This window comes from Coffea arabica, chromosome 6e (genome assembly GCF_036785885.1).
Source record: "Coffea arabica cultivar ET-39 chromosome 6e, Coffea Arabica ET-39 HiFi, whole genome shotgun sequence".
NCBI classification, from domain to species: domain Eukaryota; kingdom Viridiplantae; phylum Streptophyta; class Magnoliopsida; order Gentianales; family Rubiaceae; genus Coffea; species Coffea arabica.
This window is the reverse complement of record NC_092321.1, coordinates 60,814,076-60,839,264: the sequence shown is the minus strand read 5'-3', so window position 1 is coordinate 60,839,264 and position 25,189 is coordinate 60,814,076. Positions and strand designations below refer to the sequence as shown.

Below are 25,189 nucleotides of genomic sequence, written 5' to 3'. Positions count from 1 at the left end.
TATTGGTAATAAACATTTTTCAACGGCTAAATCAATTAACCACACCAGACAAAGTTACTCGCTTTCGGGTTTGTAGCAATTTATCAAAATGGGCTTCAAAGGAAATGAAAGAGCTCATGCCACACAAAAAATAAAATAAAATCTTATAAGGCAGCCGAACAGAAAACCAGGCCCAAACTCGAGGCCCAGTATTACTCATACTTTCTTTTCTTATCAATTTATAACCTAATATATGTCTTGGAAACTAGCCTGCTATAAAGGTCAGACCAACTGGACTAAACTTGAAAGCCTTAATGTGAATGGCAATGTTTCTAAATTTGGACCAAAGAGTGAACCGGAAACCTTTTAGTTCGTGGTTTGATCGGTTCAACCCTGATTCAAAAGTTTAGCATTAAAAATTTTGAATAAACCAAAATATTTATTTTAGGAAATACAAATTTATTAAATCATAAAAGTATCTTGTTTTTAGTGTAATTTATGACTTTGAGCATTTGATGACAAGTATTTTGGCAGAAGGTATGTAAGGATGTATTCTTGAAGTTTTTAATTCCGGTTGATTTTCACTAGGATTTTAACATTTTTTTGGTGCCTTTCGTAAGTTATGTTTACCGTGCCAAATTTCCTTCCTTAATAATGTAAAAAAAATGCCACTTTTTAGCAAAATTTGTCCAAATATAAATATTAATAAGCCTCATAGATTTTGTTATTTACTTTTGTAAATAAGTGATGTTAGGTTTTCCTTTAATCACTTTGGCATTGATTTAGAAATTAATTTTCCTTTCTTATATATTTTAATGCAGCTAAGGAAGGAGAATTCATGTGGCCATCGAATTCTACCGGCAGTAAAAGTTTAGGCCAACAATTTTCTGAATTTGTTGAAATGTGAGTTTAAGAAAAGGGCTAGGATAAAAATCTCGGTGTGACAAAAAAAAAAAAGAAAAAAGATTTTGATTAGAATTATTAGAAAAAAAGTAATAAATGATTTTGTTGACTACGACCAGTATAGGGCAAATGTTCTGATCATGTTCATCTAGCAAAGACAGAAAAGGGAGACTTTTGATTTAGTTTCTCTGTTTAGTTTAAACAGTTTATCATTTCTCCAAAGCAAGATGATTACTTCTTCTGAAGACTTGTTTAGAGACAACCGGTACAACATGATGATAGAACTACACATCTTATTTATGGATTGTCTAAGCAATTGCAGTTTATACGTCCAATACATTTTGTTATTTGCATGTCTGTTTTGTGCTTAAGAAAGGAAATTTATGCAATTTTATGCTTTTAGTTTCCGGTATTTGATTTATCAGGAAAGTTAAAAATAATCCTTAGTGTACAATTTATTATCAAAAAATGTACCTTGGTTTCTAGAATAAATAAATATTTGAAGCTTAATTTCACGCAATTGAAAACCTATATACATGCAGGTCATTGCGTTGTATGTCTCAGGGGAGCCGAATGCTATCTTGACACCTGAACATCAAAAGGAGATTATTCGCTATGTATACAATCATCAGGTCTTTACTCTTAGTTGGCACATATATATTCGGTTTAAAGCTACAATTATTTTTCTTTTTACCTAACAAAATCATCAATTAATCTTATTATCAACATCTGTTTTGAGCATAGAATGAAGATGGAGGTTGGGGACTTCACATAGAGGGCCACAGCATCGTATTTAGCTCAATCCTTAACTACGTTACGTTGAGATTGCTAGGAGAAGGACCTGAAGATGGGGAGGAAAAGGCCACGGCTAGAGCCCGAAAATGGATTCTTGATCGCGGCGGTGCAGTTGCAATTTCCTCCCGGGGAAAGTTTTTTCTAAGTGTATGTTTACTATGAACTCTTTTGTTTCAGTATATATCTTGTAGTAGGGGAGGTGGAGAGGAAAAAAGCCATTAAGAAATCATAGTAGTAAGTAACAAAATGGCATATTTAATTAGCAATTCTTGCAGCGTTAATTAAGTAATTCTTTCTAATTAACTATGTTCAAATTTTTTGTGAGAATTTCAACTCAGTTAAGTAAAAAAAAAGTAACTTCTTTACAGCTTCTTGGAGTATACGAGTGGGAAGGCTGCAATCCTATTCCTCCTGAGATTTGGTTGCTTCCAAAATCCTTTCCTATTCATCCAGGTTATTTTTCGTTAACATCTTCATTTTCATCTGAAGTTGCAGATCGTGTCCGTCTGCATTTCAATGAACAAGATTTTCTGATTTGGATAATATATCAACTCTCCAATGCAGGGAGGTTGATGTCTTATTTTCGATTGACATACATGCCCATGTCATATTTATATGCGAAGAACTTTGTCGGAACCATATCTGGACTGGTAAAATCTTTAAGACAGGAGCTATATGTAATGCCGTATCAGGAAATTGATTGGAACAAAGCAAGAAATACTTGTGCAATGGTCAGTTCAATTACTAAGTCCCTGTTCGATAATCTAGTTCAGTACTTAAACTTAATGGATTCAGATATTAACATATTTAGATCGTTTGATAACAAAAAATTGAACATCTAAATTAATTAAATGGCACTGAATTTTCTAGGCAAAATTTGCTTCCAAAATTAAATGATAAACTATTTACTTATTACTAAATGTGATATGCACTAAACGAGACTTTCACATGAATATGAAATTGTTAATTATGTCATTATTTAAAGCATGTCATTTGCCTATCAGGAGGATCTCTTTCACCCATTTCCATGGGTACAAGATATGATATGGGGATTCCTGTACTATTTAGCTAAACCTATTCTTACTCGATGGCCTTTTTCCATTTTGAGGGAAAAGGCTTTGAGAAAAGCAATGGAACGCGTACATTACGAGGATAAGTCCACCAGCTACGACAACCTATTCCTGTGTTGCAGTTGTTGAGAAGGTAGTTGCATGAGATCGTGATTAGAGAACCCTATGACAATAGAATGCAATAACAAAGGTGACTTGTTGCAGGTAATTCGCCTAATTGCTTGTTGGGTGGAGGATCCAAATTCAGAAGCCTATAAACGCCGTCTTGCCCGAATTCCTGACTTTTTTTGGGTAGCAGAGGATGGATTGAAGTTGCAGGTCATTTTCTTCTCCCAAATGCCTAAGCCATTCCATCAAATTTGGATAAGCAAGTTCTTCTTTTACTGCTGTAATGGGCCCAAATACCTTTTTTATTTCTTACCTATCAAAAAGCAAAAAAAAAAAAGGGAAGAAAAGATGACCTTGGCCAATTGAATGGTTCCAATTTCTAGAATGAAGTTTGATACACCTGGCTATGTAATATCCTGCAGCTTCTGGGAAGCCAAACGTGGGATGTTGCACTTTCCATTCAAGCAATATTATCTAGTGATCTCGCAGAAGAATATGGTCCAACACTTAAGAAAGCACATGATTACCTAAAAGCATCACAGGTATCATCATGGCGTGGAGGAGGCATGGTTCGCCAACTCGGCCGAGTCGTAACCGGAACGGTAGGTGCCGTTCTGATACCGATACCCGAAACGCCGATTATACCATATCCGGTTTGAATCACTCCGAATCAGTTGATATCGTCCGAGTTAGAACCGTGTAGCAAGATACCGGCCAAATTCTCGGATTCGACTCGGATATGTACCAGTCAAAATCATAAACAGCAACTAGGAAGCCAATAATTTCATTTTTTACTTTTACCAAAACCAAACAAAAAATGAACAGAGAACAAAAGGCCACAAAAATGCAATTATCTAAGTGAATTATTGTCCTACAACTACAAAAGGTTGTGCACCACAGCTATATGGCTGTTGCAGAGTCTTTTCCCCATGCTTTCTTGTTTTCTTTTCTGCCACAAAGACAAGATTTAGGTGAAAGTGGGGATAAGGGGAGAAACATACCAGCAATTTATGTGTGATCCATCACTACTTGTTGCGCTTCACTCTAGATTCTGGAGTGATTATTTGGAGAAACAAGTCGAAGGGTTCTTCAATTTCTTCATCATTCGGCTGCGGCTGCGGCTGTGAATGAAGGAGGGGAGAAAAACGGAGGTGACGGCAGGTGGGGAAGAAAACAACAGCCGGAAAGGGAAAGCGAAAGAAAGAATGAAGGTGACGGCCGGCTAATTCCGCAGCTAAAGGGGCTCTTCAATTTCTTCATTATCTAGCCGTGAAGGAGGTGAAAAAGTGCGAAAGAGAAATTGGAAAAAAAACGAAGAGAAGATAGAGGAACAACACACGGCTAAACCTAGGAGCTGCGGCTGCACTAAACTATGGAGAAGGTGGGCTTTTGCATCGGAGCAGGCGATAGGGAGAAAAATAGAAGGAAAAATTAGAAGCACTTAAAGTCCAACTTTGGCCCAAGTAATTAAGAGATTAGGCTCCTAATCTTAAACTCAAGCATCAGCCAAAAGGTCGGCATCTTCTTTCAAAATATCTTATCAATTTTAATTTTTTTAATTTAGCATTCATATATGATATTTAGATATTTGTAAATTTATGTAACGCATTTTGACACTTTTTACATATTATTAAGTATTTGATTAATTTGTATTAGTAATCTCTTTATCTAAATTTTAGTTAGAAAATATGTAGTGATTATTTGGATACATTTTAATGATCATAAATGCAGTTTATGTATTTTCATGTATCTCAATTATGTTGGTTAAAATGATTTTAGGTAAATTAATTAGAAAAATTAAAAAAAAAAAGAGTTTACTTACAAGTTCTAGTTAGTTAAACAAAAAAATGAATTGGGCAAATTGTCAAAGTATAAATTACCTTGCATAACTAAACTTGATTAGAAAAAATTTCATATATTTAGATAATAAAAAATAATTTTATTATTATCTAAATAATGCATATTACCTTGCATAATTAAACTTGATTAGAAAAATTTTAATATAGTTAGATAATAAAAAATAATTTTATTAATAGGAAATTGAGATCAATCATCTGGGCACTGCAGTGGATCAATATAGGATGAAAATGTTTATTTAAAATATGGTGAAAATGCTTGCTTCTTTATGTTTTTGCATTTCATAATATTATTTGATAGGTATTTATTTTTTTTTATTGTATTGAACTAAACCCTGCTACTTCTTTTGTGTACTGAGATTTGTATAATATTATGTAAGATATGATGATTTTATTCTTACATATACTTTCTTATCTCATATAAAATAGGATTAGAACGCACACTTGATTCTAAAATCATTTATTACTAATGCTATAGGCCCTTATGGTAATGACAGCATTATTTTATTTAATAATTAGTAACTATATATGATAATGTAGGTATTTAGTAAATTTAATTTGATAATTGTGCTTTTTATGGTATTTTCGATTTTTAGTAATTTTTTTAGATTTTTTGAAAATTTTTATATACTATAATGTGCGTATCACCTGATATTCAACTAATATGCCGCGACGGACGTGGAACACCAGAGACAGCGACGCGACCTCTATCCGCGGCGGTGAACCATGGGAGGAGGAGGAGGAGGAGGAGGTGGGGAGGCAGAAAAAAACTTGAAATTTTCAAAACCGACCTACATATGTAACTTCTGACGTTGATATTTTTGTCTACATCAAGCTTCAAGATGACCCTCCAGGAAACTTTCACGAAATGTATCGCCATATTTCTAAAGGTGGTTGGACATTTGCAACTCAAGATCATCGTTGGCAAGTCTTAGATTGCACTGCTGAAGCACTTAGGGTACAACTACGGGTGTGGGTATTGCCCTCAAAATTTGATGAAAATCATATGGAGGAGATAAGTATTTTGAACTTTTCAATTGAACAACAATAATCTTGCCTTCTTTCTCCTTTTCACTTTATATAGATTTCCCATAACAACGCAACTCCTAGTGTATGGGATTAATACAAAAATTGTGTTCGAACGTTACTCTTCTCCGATCCTCCAAACTCCATTATTTTTCTTATGCGTTATAACCTTCTATTGTTGTATTTAGACTCTTAGGAATAAATCATTTAAACAAATGGTCATGTTCTTGGTATTTATTGTAGACTACTTTAGAAGTAAGAGATACAACAGTCATCATATGTTTTTGTCATTCTGTCTAATATTTAGCTGTTTAAAATATCACACGCTCCTTAGATTCTTTTGAGTTTGGGCATCATTAGCAAGCTGCTGTGGAATTGTTTATTGGCATCACTGTCAATCGGTTCAAAGACTCGGTCGAGTCGTTACGGTCTCGGATCCTCCCAATACAATACCGGGACGATAAGATTTCGAGATACTTGACTGGCTGAAAAATCAATCGAGATGTTATCGTGAAAGGTTGAAATGGCCGAGTCATACCGAATCATCTTGAGTCAATTTGAATCTAACAAAAAATCTTTAGAAAAAAAAGGAAAAAAAGGATAACAAAAGTGAAATCCGGGGCCATTGGAGTAACAACTACTACTAGGTCTCAACACACGAGAAGGAGAAGTCAATATCGAAATCATTCATTGGGAAATAAGAACAAATTTGCCAAAATACTGATCATGTGAGAAAATGCAGTAATATTATTCCAACTTCGTTCATGTATCAAATATATGTACCTTATTGAACATGTACTTGATACATGAACACACCAATAATATACAACTTTACTTTTCTTTCAAAAGCTATCACTTCCAATTTTTCTTTCAAAAGTAGCAGCCATCCAAGGTGACAGAAAAAGTGAGAGAAAGAGGTGTAGAGGAGAAGATGTCCAAAACTTCAGTAGAGGAGAGGTGAAATTTGGTGATACTTTCTCTCATCTCTTTTCTTATTTGGATGCTCTTAGGGAAGCGAGATAGTACCTAGAATAGTAGGAATCAACTAGGAGAACTAGGATTTGTGATTACCAATCAAGCTTCTCTTTCCTATTGGAAATAGCTAGTCGTTAGCTTTAGTTGCAGCAGTGGCCCTTTCATTGCCCTCCCTTGGTCTTTCTTTTGAAATAAGGACTTTTTCCATGGGTCAGAAGGTATGAATTCATTTCTTTAAGTTTTTATATACTTATTAGTAGGTATGAATTAGAAACGTATTTGGATTAATTATAGCCCTTATGTAATGGGCCAAAGTTGTATTAATTATGATAGTGTCCAAAATAAAATTTAGAAATTTAGATTTATCTGGCTAATTTGTGCTGTTGGAATTTATTTTGGGCCAAACACAAGTTTAACACTTATCTCACATATAATTCAAAGTACATAATAAACTAGTCCAAATTCATTTGATATTTAGTGAAAATATTAAAATAACTGTTATATCTTTTAATATAAAATTTCTTGCTAGTAATTAATTTTACGAAATAACTATTAGTAGAAGTTTCATCTTTATTGACTTTAGCTATAATAGTAATTAATTATAATTATAATCATAACGGTCCAGCTATTTGCATAATTTTCTAAAATGCAGTAATAATTTTAATTAACATTTAAAATTTTGAAGTTCTTTTAATAAATGAACAAATGATCATTGTAGCGGGTTTACAATTTTAGAATATTAAATGCTTCAAAATTTGCGTCTCATCGAGACTGCGACTAATATATCGAGACCGATGTGGAACGTTCCGAGCCGCGACTGCGCTCGTGACTTTGAACCATAGTCTGTCATTCTATATGTTTGGCTGTTGGTCCCTCCCGGCTAAACTCAAATCCAGGTTTGTTCGTCTGGAATTCCCTCACTCATCTCTTTATTTTCTAGGTTGTACTATCCTTTGCACAAATGCCACCGGAGCTTGTTGGTGAGAGAATCGAAACAGAACTGCATTATTTTGTCCCTGCAAGTAAGCAAAAAATCACTGTAACTTGCTAAATCCAATTGTCCTTCCTTTATACATCTAACTCCATTCCGTCAATGCCTGTATCAGTTTTCTTTCATTCTGAATTCAACATAGAGAAAAAGCGGGGGGTTCTCACCCTAGGAACCCGAGCAATCATATCGTTGGTTGATGGTAACTAGCTGCTCTCAAAATTCTTCCTTTGTCAGTGGTTAATTGTGAACTCGATGATTACAGTTTTGTCTCACAATATGCTAGTACTAAAAAATTATCCTTGAATGGTCCTTTTTCAGAAGTTCAATAGTACTTTTCTTTTTGATTGATTGAAAAAGTAAATTAAGGGGGGTGATCTATAAATTTTGATATTTATCTTTTTTTTTTGTTTTTATCAAATTTTTTCCGACACGGGGATGTAAAAAAGGAAAGAAAGAAGAATATGTCTCATAGAACAAGTACAATCAAAAATCAAATAGAAAGAATTATAAAAGAAAAAAAAATAACCCCAACGCCAAGAATAGATATAAGTCCTAATAAAAGAAATTGGAATACTAAAGATTAGAATTGCCAAAATACCTCACCACTATAATTATTGCCAAATTTCAAATTTGATCCCTTTATGTCATTGATTAACAACCAAATTGGAACACAATTATCAATGAAGGTTTTGTACCTCGGTACAGGGCAAGAAATTTTAATGTTTTCATTAATCTTCCAGAAACAAATCAAAAGAATATTGGAACCTTTGCCTCGATTTGGATTCACAGGTTTTCTAGAAGCATATTTTCATAAGATTTTCGTGATTTTGATTAAGATTGTACAGGCGAATCTTTATGTCAAATAGTTAAATTACCCACCATCATTTATTTTACACTTTTTCAAAACAACTAAATGTAACATAAGACATGTATAATTTTAGTTGAGATTCTTTAGCATTTGGAAAAGTCTAAATGCATTGTTCTTTCACTGTAGTATAACTATTGAAATTCAAAGCCAATATTTGTTGGCTTTGAATTCTTTGGCCTAACTTTCTAATCCCACATCGGTTAGTTTGAGATTTGAGGGGTTGCTTGAGAGTTATAAATTAACTCTCAAGCTTCCTAATAGAAATGTACCAAAAACAAAGAATTCTTTTGTAATTCTTTCTTCTCCTAAATTATAAAAACGGACTGCTTGAGTGGTGCTCGGAAATAAGGCAAAATTGGCCGAACTCCATTATCAATTTTTCAAATGCGTTCTTTCCTTATCTCTTTTATTTATTCCGCATTTATTTGGTAGTTTCCTTTCAATTGTAGTATAGTATTCAATATATTTGTCGGGTTTATTTGTAGTGTTTTATACGATTCATTTGGATGTATTTTCTTATTCGTGTGTACGTAATATTTATGTATACACTGGTCTAGTTGTGATAATACACCGTGTACGTAAATTCTATTTAGGAAATTGGGTTTTAAGTGGGACATCTTGTGACCCCTCCAGCCTTTTCTGGAAATTTATTTGGAATGGTAATTCTGTCTAAGGAGATTGTTTGACGATCTTTCTTGGGAATTACTGAATCGGTTTAAATTACTAGTTGAATTTTTGAGTGAAAAATTACTCGATTTCCCCAACAAGTGGTATCAGAGCCGAAAGTTCGTCCTTTGGCCTGTTTGTAATTTTTTTTTTTATACTGAATACTATTATTTGAGTCTGTAATGGCATCAGATAATTCCACGTCAAGAATTACATCTGAGGCATCGGTTTCCTCGTCCACATGATCAAGGACTCCAATGTCAAGTTTGAAGCTGGCGGTGGAGATATTTGACGGTACTGGCAATTTCGACATGTTGCAAGGCGAGGTCATAGACTCCCTTTTTCAACAGGATCTTGACATTGCCATTGAAAAAAAGAAATCAGATGACATAGAAGACAAGGAGTGAAATACCATAAATCGATTGGCATGCAGAACTATTCGATCGTGTTTGTTAAGAGAGTAAAAGTATGCTTTCAAAAACGAGACCTCTGCATGAAAATTGTGGAGGGCATTGGAGGAGAAATTTCTGAAGAAGAGTGGTCAGAATAAACTCCTTATGAAGAAGAGATTGTTGCGATTCGATTACCAACCAGGTACTACTATGAATGAACACATCACTATGTTTAATCAGTCAGTAGCAGACCTGTTAAATTTAGATGTGAAATTTGAAAATGAAGATTTAGCTTTAATGTTGTTGTCATCCCTTCCTGATGAATTTAAATATTTGAAAACTACGTTACTTCATGGGAAGGAGAACGTGTCTTTAGATGTTGTATGTTCTGCTTTGTATAGTCATGAATTGAGAAAGCAGGATAAGATGAAAAAGAAAGTAGTTACAGTAGATGAAGCGCTAGTGGCAAGAGGTCGTCAACAAAACCAATCAAAGGGGAGAAGAGAAAGGTCCAAATCGAAAAGCAGCGTTGCCAAAGATGAGTGTGCTTTCTGTCGTGAGAAAGGTCACTGGAAGAAAGACTGTCCAAAGTTAAAGAAGAAAGAGAAAATTCCGCAAGACGTAAATGTTGCAGAATGCAAAATTGATACGGAATCAGATTTCTCTTTGGTTGTATCACCTTTAACATCCCATCCAGATCAGTGGATTTTAGATTCAACTTGTATCTACCATATGTCTCCTATGCGGGAGTGATTCTTTGAATTTGAAGAATTTGATGGTGGAGTTATATACATGGAAAATGACAATCCATGTAAAACAGGTGGGATAGGTTCAATCAAACTGCTTAATTATGATGGATCCACTAGAATCTTGAAAGATGTTCGGTACGTGCCGAATTTGAAGAGAAATCTCATCTCCTTGGGACTCTTGGAGTCAAAAGACTTGGAAGTGAAGATGCGAGATGGAATTTTTAAAATAATTTCGGGAGCACTTGTGATATTGAAAGGTGTGAGAAAGAATAATCTGTATTACTACCAAGGTAGTACAGTTGTTGGGACAGCAGCAGCAACAACATCTTCCAGTAGCAAGAAAGATGTGGAGGTAACAAAGTTGTGGCACATGCGATTGGGACATGCTGGTGAAAAATCCTTACAAAATCTTGCCAAGCAAGGATTGTTGACAGGTACGAAAGTTTACAAATTAGAATTTTGTGAGTATTGTGTTCTGGAAAAACAAAGAAGAGTAAAATTTGGCACTGGCATCCATAATACCAAGGATATTTTAGATTATGTGCACTCAGATGTGTGGGAACCTGCCAAGACTCCATCCCTTGGAGGCAGGTACTATTTTGTCACTTTTGTTGATGATTTTTTCAGAAGAATTTGGGTGTTTACTATAAAGAGCAAGGATGAAATGTTAGGCATTTTCCTTAAATGGAAAGCTCAGTTTGAAAATCAGAAGGGAAGAAAGGTCAAGATCCTCCGAACAGACAACGGTGGAGAATACAAGAATGATCCCTTCCAAAAGATATGCCAAGAGTGTGGCATAGTTCGGCACTTCACAGTTAGAAAAACAGCGTAGCAGAATGGGGTGTCAGAGCGTATGAACAAAATACTAGTGGAGAAAGTACGTTGCATGCTGTCTAATGCTGGGTTAGACAGAAAGTTTTGGGCTAAGGCTGTGACATACGCTCAACATCTCGTCAATCGCTTGCCATCATCTGCAATAGGTGGCAACACTCCATTAGAGGTATGGTCTAAAAATCCTGCAACAGATTATGATTCTTTGCATATTTTTGGTTCTACTGCATATTATGATGTAAATGAATCAAAATTGGATCCACGAGCAAAGAAATCTCTCTTTATGGGCTTTAATACTGGAGTTAAGGGATACCGGTTGTGGTGTCTAGAAGCAAAAAAGACCATTATCAGCAGGAATGTTACCTTTGATGAATCTGCCATGTTGAATAAGGTAGCACAAGATGGGACCAGTGGTACTCCGCAACAGGTGGAGTATACGCCGAAACAGGTGGAGTTTGAGCAAATAATGGTGAGCCCAACTCAATAATTATGGAGATTTTCACCCTGGTTTCAAACGTGGTATAACCCTAATCCAAACGGGTATGATTAAGGATGGTGGGATAACTCCAGTTATAATTATACAACAGGGCTAATGAATTTTCAGCAGTATGAGTCTCAAGAATCATCATCTATGTCAGGTATGTCTCTTGAAGAAATAGTTGAATCAATAGCTACTAATACATATCAATTCCAACAGGAGACACAAATGAGAAATGGGATGATGAAGGATGCAATGAGTAATCTGGAAGATCAAATATGTCTATTGACATCCAGAATAAATCGATTGGCTTCTCAATTTGAAGAATTGCCCTCGAAAACCATTGTTGATTTTGAAGAAAATGAGAGTGCAATTTGCTTGACTAGTGATGAGGAGATGCAAGAGTGTCAAAATGAGAGATCTACAGATGTAGTTGAAAAAGAAGCCGAAAAGGAAGAAATGGAACCCCAACCGCAACCCATTCAAGTGAAAGAATCCAGTGAAGAATCATCAAATGTGGTGACACCACCTCTATTCCCTAACCCGCATTTTCTTAACTCTTACTCTATGATTTCTGTTAATGAGATTGATTTTGTTATACCGGAAGTTTTTGAGTCTCATGGCAGGAATGAGTTAAGAGTAGCTATGGTCAAATATCTTGAACCGTCGAATGCTCTTGATGGAGGAGTGGATGAAGAATTGCGATCAATGCTTGATTATTTGTCTCCATCGACTAGTCCATGGAAGACCGTAGCTCGTGTGCTCGAAGATTATTCCATCTATGAGGGTTACTAGGATCACATTGAAGATGAAGCATTGAAGCGAGTTACAAGATTTTATCCTCCGCGAACAAGCATAGCATGTCTAGCCAAAGACATTAAAGAAAGACGCTTTTTGGGAGGCAATCCAATTGTTGATTTTGTTATTTTTTTGTTCAATTTCTTAAATATGTCGTCTCTCACTTGGGTACTAATCACTCTTGATGTTTCCTCACTATGACCAGAATAGGTAATCTTGGCATGCCCACGCGAGCAGGGCACGTGTTAAGCGTCTAAATTCAAGTCTTATGGTCAGTGGATGTTTGTTAAACATGGCGTGCCCACGCCATGTTGGTCAAATCTCAACATCTCGCGACATTGGCAGAAAATGCAATCTTGGCGTGCCCACGCGAGCAGGGCACGCGTTAAAGTGCGGAAAGTGACTCAAGGGCAGTGGACGTTTTACAATCTTGACGTGCCCACGCGGTGTTTGAAGATCCAAAAATGAATTAAAAAAAATTTTTGAAAATTCAAAAAAATAAAAAAAAAAACATTTTTTTTTCTTTCTCTTCAAATAGTCAAATTTTCAAAATTTAAATTCGGAAAGAAAAAAATTTTTGAAAAAAAAAAAACCCAAAAATTATTTTTTTTTCTCTTTCTTTTTTCTTTTTCTCTTTTCTTTTTCTTTCTTTCTTCTTTTTCTTTCTTCCTTTCTTTTCTTTCTTTCCTTTCCTTTTCTTCTTCTTCTCCGCCGTTCCCCTGTTTCCCACTTTTCCTTCTCTTCTTTCGTTCGTCCGCCGCCGCAAACCCACGCCGCCAGCTCTGCCCAGCCGCACCTAGCTCGCCACTCTCCACTCGTCGCACGTGGCCCACTCCCTCCACCTCGCTGTCCATCACTCACCTCGCGCCACCTAAAGCCCACCAAGCAGCCCTGCGCCGCCAATTTCCCGTTGCCCAGCTGCCATCGCTGTCGCCTCCAAGCTCCACCTCACGGACGACCACCAGCTCTCCTTCACACGCCACCCTAGCTTTCCTCTCTTCCTCGCGCGCCGCCAGATCCCTGCCACCTGCTCCAGCCACACGCGATAGTCTCTCTCTCTCTCGCTCACACCAACAGCTGCCACGGTCCATCCATCGCCCCAGCCGTGCCACCAGCTCCCTCCACCGGCTCTTCACTCTCCCTCAATCTCTCTCGCGTGCGACAGCCACCCAGCGCACCCCTGGACAGCCACGCGCAGCCGAGCGCGCCTCCATAGCTGCCGTACGGTGCCGCCCATCTACGCCATCCTCTTACTTCACGAATCATCGGTTTTTATTCCTCTCCACTCCTCTTTGTTTTTTGGGCGTTACTTTGGAAATTTGTTTGCTGAACTCACTTGTGGTTCCTCTGCTGCATTTTTGCCTAATTAATTCCGTAATTGCCTTCTGTGGGTCTGTGTTGAGCTCTGGTTGGCTCCAGTCAGTCATTTGTCGGCTTACCTGTGACACACTGGCTTTTATGACGCTGATTGTTGCCATAAATTAAGTTGGTTGCTAAGTTGATTGTTTGGGGTTTCTTAGTGAATTGAGTTTTCCGTTTGATTTAATTCTTCTCTGTGCGTACACCAGTGGTACTGGTTGTGGTAGCTTGCCTAACATTTATTCATTCTCTTTGGTTGGCTGCTTGATTGAAAGCTCAGAGCTTGTGACTAAGTTGTTATTGCCTAAATTCTGACCTGCTATTACTGGACTTGCTGAATTCTTTGGGCATTTTCTAGGGTTAATTTTGGGTGGAATTCAATTTATTTGCTACCCCATTTTGGGTGGTACTGATTGGTGTGTTTGGCTTTATCACATGTCTTGGGTTGGCCATTTGATTTCAATTTTCCTTGTGCATGCACCAATGGTACTGGTGAGGGTAGTTTACATAATATTTGTTACTCCTGTGTTATTGGTTGCCTAATCGACTACTGGGCATTTGTGGTTGAGTTGTTTCTGTCCAACTTCTGAACTGTTGTTGCTGGAGTTGCCATTTTCTTGGGTCAATTGCTAATTTTAACAGGTTGAAGTGGGTAATTGACTGTCCAATTGGAGACAGTTGTTACGATATTGGGTCCGATTGTGTCTAATTGCTGAAAGTTGTTGATTTATTAAGACACTAGCACAGTTTCTAGTTTGTTCGAGTTGCTGTTCTGTTGCATTATTGGGAGCTGTGCTCTAGCATTGTGGCTACTTTCTTGCATTTATTTGTTGAATTGGGATATGAATGTGCCGTTTACATTTGCTTGTTGAAGTCGGTTGCCTTTAATTGACTTGCTTGGGGTATTTGGAGCAGTTGTTGCACTTTGGACGGCCTTAATTCTGAATTTGACTACATGGGGTCCATAAGTACTTATTGATTGCATTTGCTATAAGTGTTGGGGTCTGGTTTAATCTGTGGGAGATTGAATTGTGCATTTTGCTCATTGGGATGGCCTTAAAAATTGTTATTGCTTTGAATTTTCGGCTTCCATTATTTGTTGGCAATTGTAGTCTCTTGTTGCTTAGAGTGATAGTTAGAGTTCATGGTGAAGCCACGAATGGCACCAGCTCCAGATGCGAGTTGAGAGACTAGAGACTCGGATGACCCACATTAACGTCACCATGCAGGTCTTGGTCCACAATTTTCACCTGAACTGCCCCTGTTTTGATGACTTCAGGGAAGTACCGTTGCCCCTCTCCTTCCTTCTACTTTTACATTATCACATTGAGGGCAATGTGTGCATTAGGTGTGGGGGAGGATCATTGTGGTGCTAGTAATTTTGTTTTTAGTTTCTAGAGTTTTTTGTTTTTCTTTATTTTTTTTATTTTTTTTTTGTCCATCTTTCGTTTATTTCCTTTTCTTTTTGTTTTTTCTAGTGGTCAGTTCCCATTTGAATACCAAGTTTGATGTTGGATTTTTATCTCTAATTCTGATATTGCCAAGTTTTAGTAATAAAAGGGTATCAAGTTATTGTAGTTGAGTTCAGGAACATCTCTTTGGTGAATATCAGTAATTGCTGAACTTTTCCAATTTTTGGTTAACTTTTCGAAGCATAGGGAATGATTGTTGGCATTTTTCATGTGAATTGGTCTAGTTATTAATTTTAGTTCTCTATGTTTGGAAATTTGCGGCTGGCTGCTGTTATTTTTGTGTTATTTTTAGTTATTGTGCTATATGATTGTAAATAAGAGGTGACTGTACTCCGCTAGTGGTGACTACTGAGTAACCGGGAATTTTCACCTAAAGTGTCGATTCTCGCGTCAAAAGGTAGTAGCTACTATGAGTGCGTGGTCCCATAGCGATTGGAGCTGAGTAACCGGGCTCTTCCATCTGGCAAATATTGGAGTTCGCGTCAAAAGGCTCTAAGGGCTATAGACTAAGTCTTTTGTTACTTCAAAAAAAAAACAAAAAAAAAATAAAACAAAACAAAAAGAAGAAAAAAAAAAGAAGTAAAGTAAAGATTGTGTTAGTATGTGAATAAGTTAGCTTGCCGATTTGTGATCTTAATGTCAAGATTTTGGTTAATAGTTGGACAATTTGCTGATAAATGTGAGCAACCATTCCTTTTGCTTAGATTAGTTTGCTTTAAATTGGAGGAGTTGGTAGTTTAGATGCTAACCGGGGTGATTTTTCTTGGATCTTGACCTGTGTCGCTTGATATATGATTTTCTTGGTGTCTTGGCAATACGGTAGTTGGAGTAACAGCCATGGTCAAATTTTGGTGTTCAATTGTTGTTCTCATGCTTGAAGGCAAGCATGATTTAGGTGTGGGAAAAATTGATAGGGTGTTAATTGTTGGTTATTTTATTATTAATTTCCCCCTTTATCCTTACAAAATATTGTTTTAATTATTAATATTTACTTATATTTGGTATTGGACTCAATTTCAGGGAGTAGAACAGAAAAACACAAAATAGGAGGGACTTTCGGAAGACAATGGAGACTTCAAACAACCGGGCCCACATGGTGCTACAAAGGGATTGCATGTCCTTTGCTGATTAGGAGATTGGAGTACGAAGGTCAATAGGAAACAATAAGGGAATTGGGCAGAGTTTGACTTCTGGTAACCTTTCACTCAATTCGGCGGGGACCACGGAGTATGAAGCATTAGTCATGTTGGGCTTTTAAGAAGAAAGAAACGTACAGAGGCTTAAAAACAAGGAGTAATTCGGCAGCCTTGTTACTCATTTGTGGGGACCACCGAGAAAAGTGAGGCAATTGTTTGAGAATAGGGAACTTCGTTCTTTTGATTTCGTCCAATTCTTTCGTTTATTTATTTGCCCTTTTTCCGTTTCTTCGGGGGAGGCGACGAAGACATAGCTTGTTTTCAATAATTACTTCTGCACTTTTGCATGGGATTTCCTCGATGAAGATGAATTAAATCCCTTCGTCTAGTCGAGGAACAACGGAGGACTTGGTTCTACTAAATTTGTGAGATCGAATTAGTTTTTATTTATTTCCATTATTCACTGGTATCCGTCTATCTTCTGCTTTATGTTCATATGGTTGTTTTATTATTCGATTATCCAGGGCCCGGATTCTAGATTAATTCAATAACCTGAAGCCAATTAGGGTAGTTAAATCCGTAATTATTTAATTATTCGAAACTGGTGGCAAGTGGCATGATTGGATTTGTGTCAGGAAGATAGACAGGCTAACTTAAAGAGACCCTCGTAGCGTGTTGATTGGTTAGAATTAGGCTCTTCTAATTATTCATGCAATTAGGGAATTGAACTTCTATGGTCGTACCTAGGGTTGTTTCCTGATTAGAGAAATAGTCAACGGTCGTACCTTGGCTATCGACAAATTGAGGAAGAGTTGGTTGTTTATCGCGTGTATGACAACTATAACTAATTTATCAGATAGTAACTGGAATAATCCTTGCATCTGTGATCGAATTAAGTGAACCATCTCCGAAGTTGTCTCTTGGCTAGAGTTCGTCCATTATTATTTTTATTGTGATAATTAGTTATTTGAGTTGTAGTTATTTTATTTTATTTTAATTTATTCCAAGTAATTTAGTTACTCTCATTTTCAAAAACCCCCCATATTTCGGACTCTAAAAGAAATAAATTATCCCCAGTCCCTGTGGATTCGACCCTACTTATCACTATCTGCAGAAATTATATTTTATTTAAGCAGGTATTTATTATTGCACATGTTCAACACCCTGTCACCAACAAATACCACCATCAATGACTCTCCCATAGCAGAAGAAAAGTCAGATGAGGAAGAGGTTTTAACCCAAGAACCTCAATAGCGGCAAGAGTCAATTACCGTCAATAGGCCAAGACAAGAAATTCAAAAATCTGCTTGTTTTGTTGACATGGTGGCCTATGCAGTTCCAGTTGTTGAAGATGTTCCATCCACCTTTTTTGAAGTAGTTTGAAGTACGAAAAATGATAGATGGAAAGATGCTATGGAAGAAGAGATGCAATATCTTCAGAAGAACAAGACGTGAAAGTTGACACAACTACCGAAGGGCAAGAAGGTAATTAAATGCAAATGGATATTTGTAAAGAAAAAAGGATTTCCTGACAAGAATGATGTTCGCTACAAGGCAAGATTGGTGGCTAAAAACTACACTCAGAAGGAGGGAGTTGATTATAATGAGATATTTTCTCCCGTTATTAAACATTCCTCTATTAGAATTTTGTTGGCCTTGGTAGCACAGTTGAATTTGGAGTTAGTTTAACTTGATGTGAATACTGCATTCCTTCACGGTGATTTAAAGGAAAATCTATATATCTCAGCCAAATGGATTCAAAGTTGCTGGTAAAGAAGATTGGGTTTGTAAGCTGAACAAATCATTGTACGGATTGAAACAATCACCGAGGCAATGGTACAAACGATTTGATCAGTTCATGATGGGTCAGAAGTACACAAGAAGCAAATACGATCACTGTGTGTATTTGCGCAAGCTACGAGATGATTCTTATATCTACTTACTCTTTTACTTTGATGATATGCTGATAGCGTCAAAGAGTCAAGTTGAAATTGACAAAATGAAGGCTCAGTTGAGTAAAGAGTTCGAGATGAAGGATTTGAGAGAAACTAAAAAGATTCTCGACATGGAGATAAGTAGGGATAGAACGAGAGGCAAGTTTTGTCTGACACAGAAGCAGTATTTGAACAAGGTACTACAATGTTTTGGTATGAATGGAGATTCAAAACCTGTAAGTACTCCGCTTGCTCCTCATTTGAAACTTAGTAACCTATTATCTCTAAAGACGGATGAAGAGCGAGCATACATGGCGAATGTCCCGTATGCTAATGCAGTTGGTAGCTTGATGTATGCAATGGTGTGTACGAGTCTCGACATTTCACAGGCAGTTAGTGTGGTAAGCAGGTTTATGCATGATTCGGGCAAGGGTCATAGGCAAGCTGTGAAATGGATTCTACGGTATATCCAAGATACTGTAAATGTTGGATTAGTTTTTGAGCAGGATAAATCACTTGGTCAATGTGTAGTTGGATATTGTGATTCTGACTATGCAGGTGATTTGGATAAGCGACGTTGTACAACTGACTACTTGTTCACGTTTGCTAAGATGCCAGTTAGTTGGAAGTCTACTTTGCAGTCAACGGTGGCTTTGTCTACAATGGAAGTAGAGTATATGGCGATTATTGAAACTGTGAAGGAGGCAATTTGGTTTCAAGGATTGCTTGAAGACTTAGGAGTTAGTCAAAGAACACATTAACGTATTTTGTGACAGTCAGAGTGCTATTCACTTAGCAAAGAATCAGGTCTTGCATGCAAGAACGAAGCACATTGATGTTCGCTATTATTTCGTGCGGAAAATTCTCGAAGAAGAGGATTCAGACTACGAAAAATCTTGCAGATATGCTGACCAAGGTGGTTATAAGATCCAAATTTGAACATTGTTTATACTTGGTCAACATCCAGCACATTTGAATTGGCGCCTGAGGGCGCAAAATTTGAAAGCACCACAGGACCATTTATTATTTTTGAGTGAGAAGTTTGTATTTTTTGGGTGGGATTATAAATTATGCTAAGGTGGAGATTTGTTGAAATTCAAAGCCAATATTTGTTGACTTTGAATTCTTTGGCCTAACTCTCAAGCATCCTAATAGAAATGTACCAAAAACAAAGAATTCTTTTGTAATTCTTCCTTCTCCTAAATTATAAAAACGGGCTGCTTGAGCGGTGCTCGGAGATTAGGCAAAATTGGCTGAACTCCGTTATCAATTTTTCAGGTGCGTTCTTTCCTTATCTCTTTTATTTATTCCACATTTATTTGGTAGTTCCCTTTCAATTGTAGTATAGTATTCAATATATTTATCGGGTTTATTTGTAGTGTTTTATACGATTCATTTGGGTGTATTTTCTTATTCGTGTGCACGTAATATTTATGTATACACGGGTCTAGTTGTGATAATACATCGTGCACGTAAATTCTATCTAGGAGACTGAGTTTTAAGTGGGACCGTTTGTGACTCCTCCAGTCTTTCCTGGGAATTTATTTGAAATGATAATTCTGTCTAAGGAGATTGTTTGACAATCTTTCTTGAGAATTACTGAATCGGTTTAAATCACTAGTTGAATTTTTGAATGAAAAATTACCCGATTTCCCCAACAATAAAAACTCAAGTCTCCTACTTTATTCCTTCATACTTGCTTTGAAATGGATTCATGACATTATTTTGGCCTCAATAAAGAAGCGTCATTGAGATTAATAGCTATCTAACCCTCCATCGGAATATTTTTAGTATATATTGAAGGGTTTTATCAACATACTAACAACCGATGCAGTGAAATATAATTATTAGCAAATTTCTTGGGAGGTTAATGCTTACATCACCATGATTTTAATGAAGGGTCATTTCTAACTTCCACGTGTGTTTCTGATGGAGCCAAGGTTTTTAGAGACAATCACAATCTAGTAAATATTACCTATGTTCTGAAACTCGGATCGGACAATGATTTGGATGAGGTTAGGGGTCAAGGGTTAAAGCATTCGACCGAATTGAATAGGAACAAAGAACTCGATGACGTCATTAGTAAAAATTATTTAAAAATTAAAATACTATGTAAAATATTTAAGAGCGTGTTAATATCAATAAAGGTATACTTATATATATTTAATGTTTCATAGCTATTTAACACGAAAATTAAAAAAAAAATAGAACAACAAGTAGCAATTTGTATTATTCAATGAATATTAACAAGTTTAGAATTAAAACTACGGACTTATTTGAAAAATCAAGCCAAACTTTAAAACAATTTTTATAGACTACAAAATATTTCAGGTATATTAATAGTTTTTAGCATCCAAGGGGTCACGACATAATATTAAAAAACTTTGACCCCACATTAGGTTAAAACTTAATGTTGGAAAAGCTTTGACCCACATTCATGTTCCCCCTTTAGTTCTTCCAAACTCTGGTACACCAGCCCCACCGCTCTACTTCTTCAACTACTACTGCATCATCATCTTCTTCTCCTGCCATTTTCTTGACTCCTTCTTCTTCTTTTTTTTTTATTTTCAATTTCATTCTTGTTTTGTTAGTTATTTATTCTCAAACTCACAAAATATCAAACTTTTTATCTACTTTCTTTAAACTTCTTTCTTCTCCATCTCCTTTTTCTGCTATTATTCTTTTTATCTTTTCTCGGTTTAGAGGCAAGATCTAGGATTAGATCTTGTTTAAGAAAAGGTATTTTGATGGCTGAATTGAAGGAAGTGAAAAAAGGTAAATTTGTATTTGCAAGGGAGTGAGATCAGAAGGATTAGTCAGAGGCAAAGGCGGAAAGAGTCAACGAAAAAAATGAAAAGGCCCTGGTCCTCACCGATTTTAACAGTTTTCGGTCTAACCCAAATTTTGACTAGGTTTGATCGAGTTACTGCCACTCAAATTTTTAGGATAACTCAGATCGAACACTTGACCGATTCTCGGTTTGATCGGTCAAACAAGTCGGTTCTGTCCGAGTGTAAAAACCTAGAGTATCACTCCTTCTTTCCCATTTTGACAGTTTTGTTTTTCTTTTTTATTGTCTCACATTATAATCCACTTTCCAAATGAAAAATATAGTTAACTTTTAATTTCTCTAAAATGTCCTTATTTCATATATTTTGTTATCACTGAATATAACCTATTTTATTCATTAATTGCTTTGATTCGTATTTTAAATGGTGCAACTTTTCATCAATACTATTGTTGCAATTAATGTAAAGGTATAATGGTTAGTTATACTACTAATATTAATATAAATGTATTTTTTTAAAAAAGAAATAGTAGACTAATAGGTTGCATTTGCGTTATTAATTTTATGACTGTTTCTCTCTTTTATTTTACCAACTATTGTGTTAATTGGTAGATTCTACTTATATTTGGTAATTGGTGTTGGTTTGTAGGGATTCTGAGTGAAAAGGGGTTTTAAGAACGTGGTTTTAACTAGATTTCTTTGCAGGTGGTCAAGGTCAACTTTGCACGTCCGAGAAGTTCAGAATTTGGCGCGTGATTTCCAAGTTTGGATTGGAGCCGTGGAACTCAAGACGCTTTACCAACTGATTAGTTATTCTTACTAGGAGACTAATCTAGACATCTATTAGGAGTTTGCTTTCTTTTAGGAAAAGTAGTTTCGATATAAATAAAAAAGCTACAAATTAGGAGATTAGTTAGAAATTGGCTAGCAGCTGACTATTAGTACTTCTGAAAGGCAACGACTTTGTTTTGTTTCTGAGTTTCTTGGCAGCAAAAACCAAACAAAGAGTTTTTATCTTCATCTTTTCTTTTTCTTTCGCTTTTCTATTGTCAAATGTTCATGCAACTTTTGTCAATGAAATTGCTTAGATTATTCTCAATGATGAGCGGCTAATTTTTTTTTTTTTTTAGTCAAGGAGCAACGGAGGATTTGGTTTATATAAAATTGTGAGATCGAATTAATTATATTTCTTTTATTTACTGGTGTTCATATATTCTCATATTTAATTTCTTATGATTATTATATTATTAGAATATCAAATTTAATTTAATCTAATAACCTAAAACCAATTAGAGAGGTTAAATTTGTAATTGTTTAATTGCTTTAAATTAGTGATGATTGACATGATTGCATTTGTATCAGGGGAACATATGGGTTAACTTAAAATAACCCTTGTAGCATATTATTTGATTAGAACAGGGTTTTTTTAGTTCTTAGACAATTGGAAAATTGAACTCCAAGGTTGTATCTAAAATTATTTTTTGATTAGGGAAATATTATTTGATTAGAACAGGGTTTTTTTAGTTCTTAGACAATTGGAAAATTGAACTCCAAGGTTGTATCTAAAATTATTTTTTGATTAGGGAAGTGGTTAACAGTCGTACCTTAACCACCTATACAGTAAGGAGAAATTGATTGTCATCACGTGTTTGATGATTATAATCTGTTTATCAGTGATAGGGTGTTAATTGTAAGTAATTTCATTATTAATTTTCCTCTTTGTCCTTCCAAATATTGTTTTAATTGTTAACATATACTTATATTTGGTATTTGGCCCTAATTACAAGAAGTGGAGCAGACAAGTGCCCAAAAGAAGACCTTCTTGAGAAAAATGCTCCACACGTGGGATGCTTTTAAAAGATTTACAAACCGGGCTCCACATTGTGCTACAAGCGGATTTCCTTTCCTTTTGCTGATTGGTAGTTGACTTGTACTAGGTAGTTTACTAGCAATAGGAAGCGGAAAAAGAGGGAACACTCGGTAGTGCCTGACCTTTTGTATTTTTTTCCTTATTTGGAGGGACCAACGAGGAGAAGAGGCAGGTAATTGTTTTTAGATTAGGAGTTTCGTTCTTTTGTCTTTTGTCCAGTTCCTTCGTCTCTTTATTTTTTGGCCTTTTTTCGTCTCTTCGAGAAGGACGACTAGAACACAGTTTTATTATTATTATTATTGATTATTAGAGAACAAGAAGATGCCTTTGAAATCAATTAAATTGCGTGAAAATTTTCTCATGAGGCGTGGCTAACTTTTCATCTAGTCAAGGATCAACGTGACAATGCAGTCCCGAATATCTATGAGATCGAATTAGTTTTCATGCGTTCCTTAATTTGTTAATATTTGCACATTTTCCATTTGAAATTCTATGAGATTATTTTGTTAATTGAATGTCAAGGGCCCGATATTCAAGGTGACTTGTTAATCTCCTACCAAATTAATCAATTAAATCGGTAATTGTTTAGTCGATTAATATTAGTGGCAACTAGCGTTTATATACGCTGGGGGAACGTGCAATCTGATATAAATAACCCTCATAGCGTGTTATTGATTGGGGTTAGGTTTTTCTAATTCTTAATGCAATTCGGGAATTAACTCCTACGATCGTACCTAGGAGTGTTTCCTGGTTAGGGGTAATTAATGGTTGTACCTTAGTTATCAATAAACTAAGGAAAAGCTGGTCGTCAGAGCTCGTCGGCGACTATAACTAACCTATTAATAAATTAAGTGAACCCCCCTTGCATCAATGATCGGATAAATGGACTGTGTCTGAGAAGTTGTATCCTTGGCTAGAATTTGTCTATTATTGATTTAATTCCTGTCTACATTTGTATTAGTTAATTGTTTGCTTTTGGTTGAATTGTTTAATTGCTCTTATTTTTATTCTGACAAAAATCCCCCATTGCTCATTGGAACTTCAAAGAGACAAATATCCCCAGTCCCTGAGGAGACGACCTTACTTGCTCTTTATACAAATCAATAATCCCTTGTGAATAAGAATCCCATTATAGTATATCGGATTAAGCAAACTCTTCGGGAACATGGTGAATCAAGTAACCCATTGCACACCTAGAGTCCTTGCTCCAACACTTAGAATCGGGTTTTGATTACTTTAATTGGCAACTAGGTTTATTTTTATTATTGCACAGGCATCGACAACCTGTCAATCAGTGAGAAAATGAAATTATTATTGCGTTAATGATCAATTGAGTGAACCATCTTTGAAGTTATTTCTTGGCTAGAGTTTATTTATTATTGTTTCATTTTTAATAAATTATTAGTTGGGCCTTTTTATTTGAGTTGTTTAATTATTCTCATTTTATAAAACCCCCCTTACTCTAGACTCTAGAAGAAACAAAATTTTTCCAATCCTAATGGATTATAACCTACTCACTACTAAAGCCATCAGAAGTCACACTCGCCAATGAACCGAATCTGCCAATACTATAATTTCTCTACTCTCGTAGTGAAATCACAAGTGAAGACTTAATCTAAACTTAGAAATGCCAAAAACATCCACCTAAGTGTATTACTTTTGTATGCTTACTCCTTAGATTCTATATATTCTATTTCCATCATTGTCAACTACTTTCACAAATTAACAACAACTGTCATGGCTTGCAAATAGTGATCAATCATTCACAAGTGTTAAAGCAAGAATAGATGAACTAGAAAGTACAAGATATAGTAATAATCAACTTTATTCAACCATAATCAAGATACAAATAGGTTCATCTATCCCTAGAACAAGAAGATTTAACTAGACATAGTAGATTTAACAATAAAACTCATATCTTCAATGTAACTAAGCATTAATGAAACAACAAAGAGAGTAAAAAGGAAGAAATGCTTATTCAAGTGAAGAAACAAAATCTCCAAACTTCACCATTTTTATAGCCATCAAAAACACTTTTTACACCAAGAGTTTTTCAAGTTCTTCAAGGGAAATAAAAACTAGATCTAAAACTACACTAAAACTAATTTAGAGAGGAAAGAAAAGAAAAAGTTGTTCTTCTTGTCA

General features: G+C 35.7%; 1 protein-coding gene across 1 annotated transcript; it reads left to right on the top strand.

Moving 5' to 3' along the window:
- Positions 1-1,418: 1,418 nt before the first annotated feature.
- Positions 1,419-7,910, top strand: LOC113696943 (lupeol synthase). The gene is given in 10 exon segments (XM_072056354.1): positions 1,419-1,514; positions 1,627-1,824; positions 2,046-2,130; positions 2,242-2,408; positions 2,682-2,880; positions 2,938-3,065; positions 3,278-3,397; positions 5,547-5,669; positions 7,653-7,734; positions 7,846-7,910. Coding segments are annotated over 10 exon segments (1,263 nt in total).
- The last annotated feature ends 17,279 nt before the right edge of the window (positions 7,911-25,189 follow it).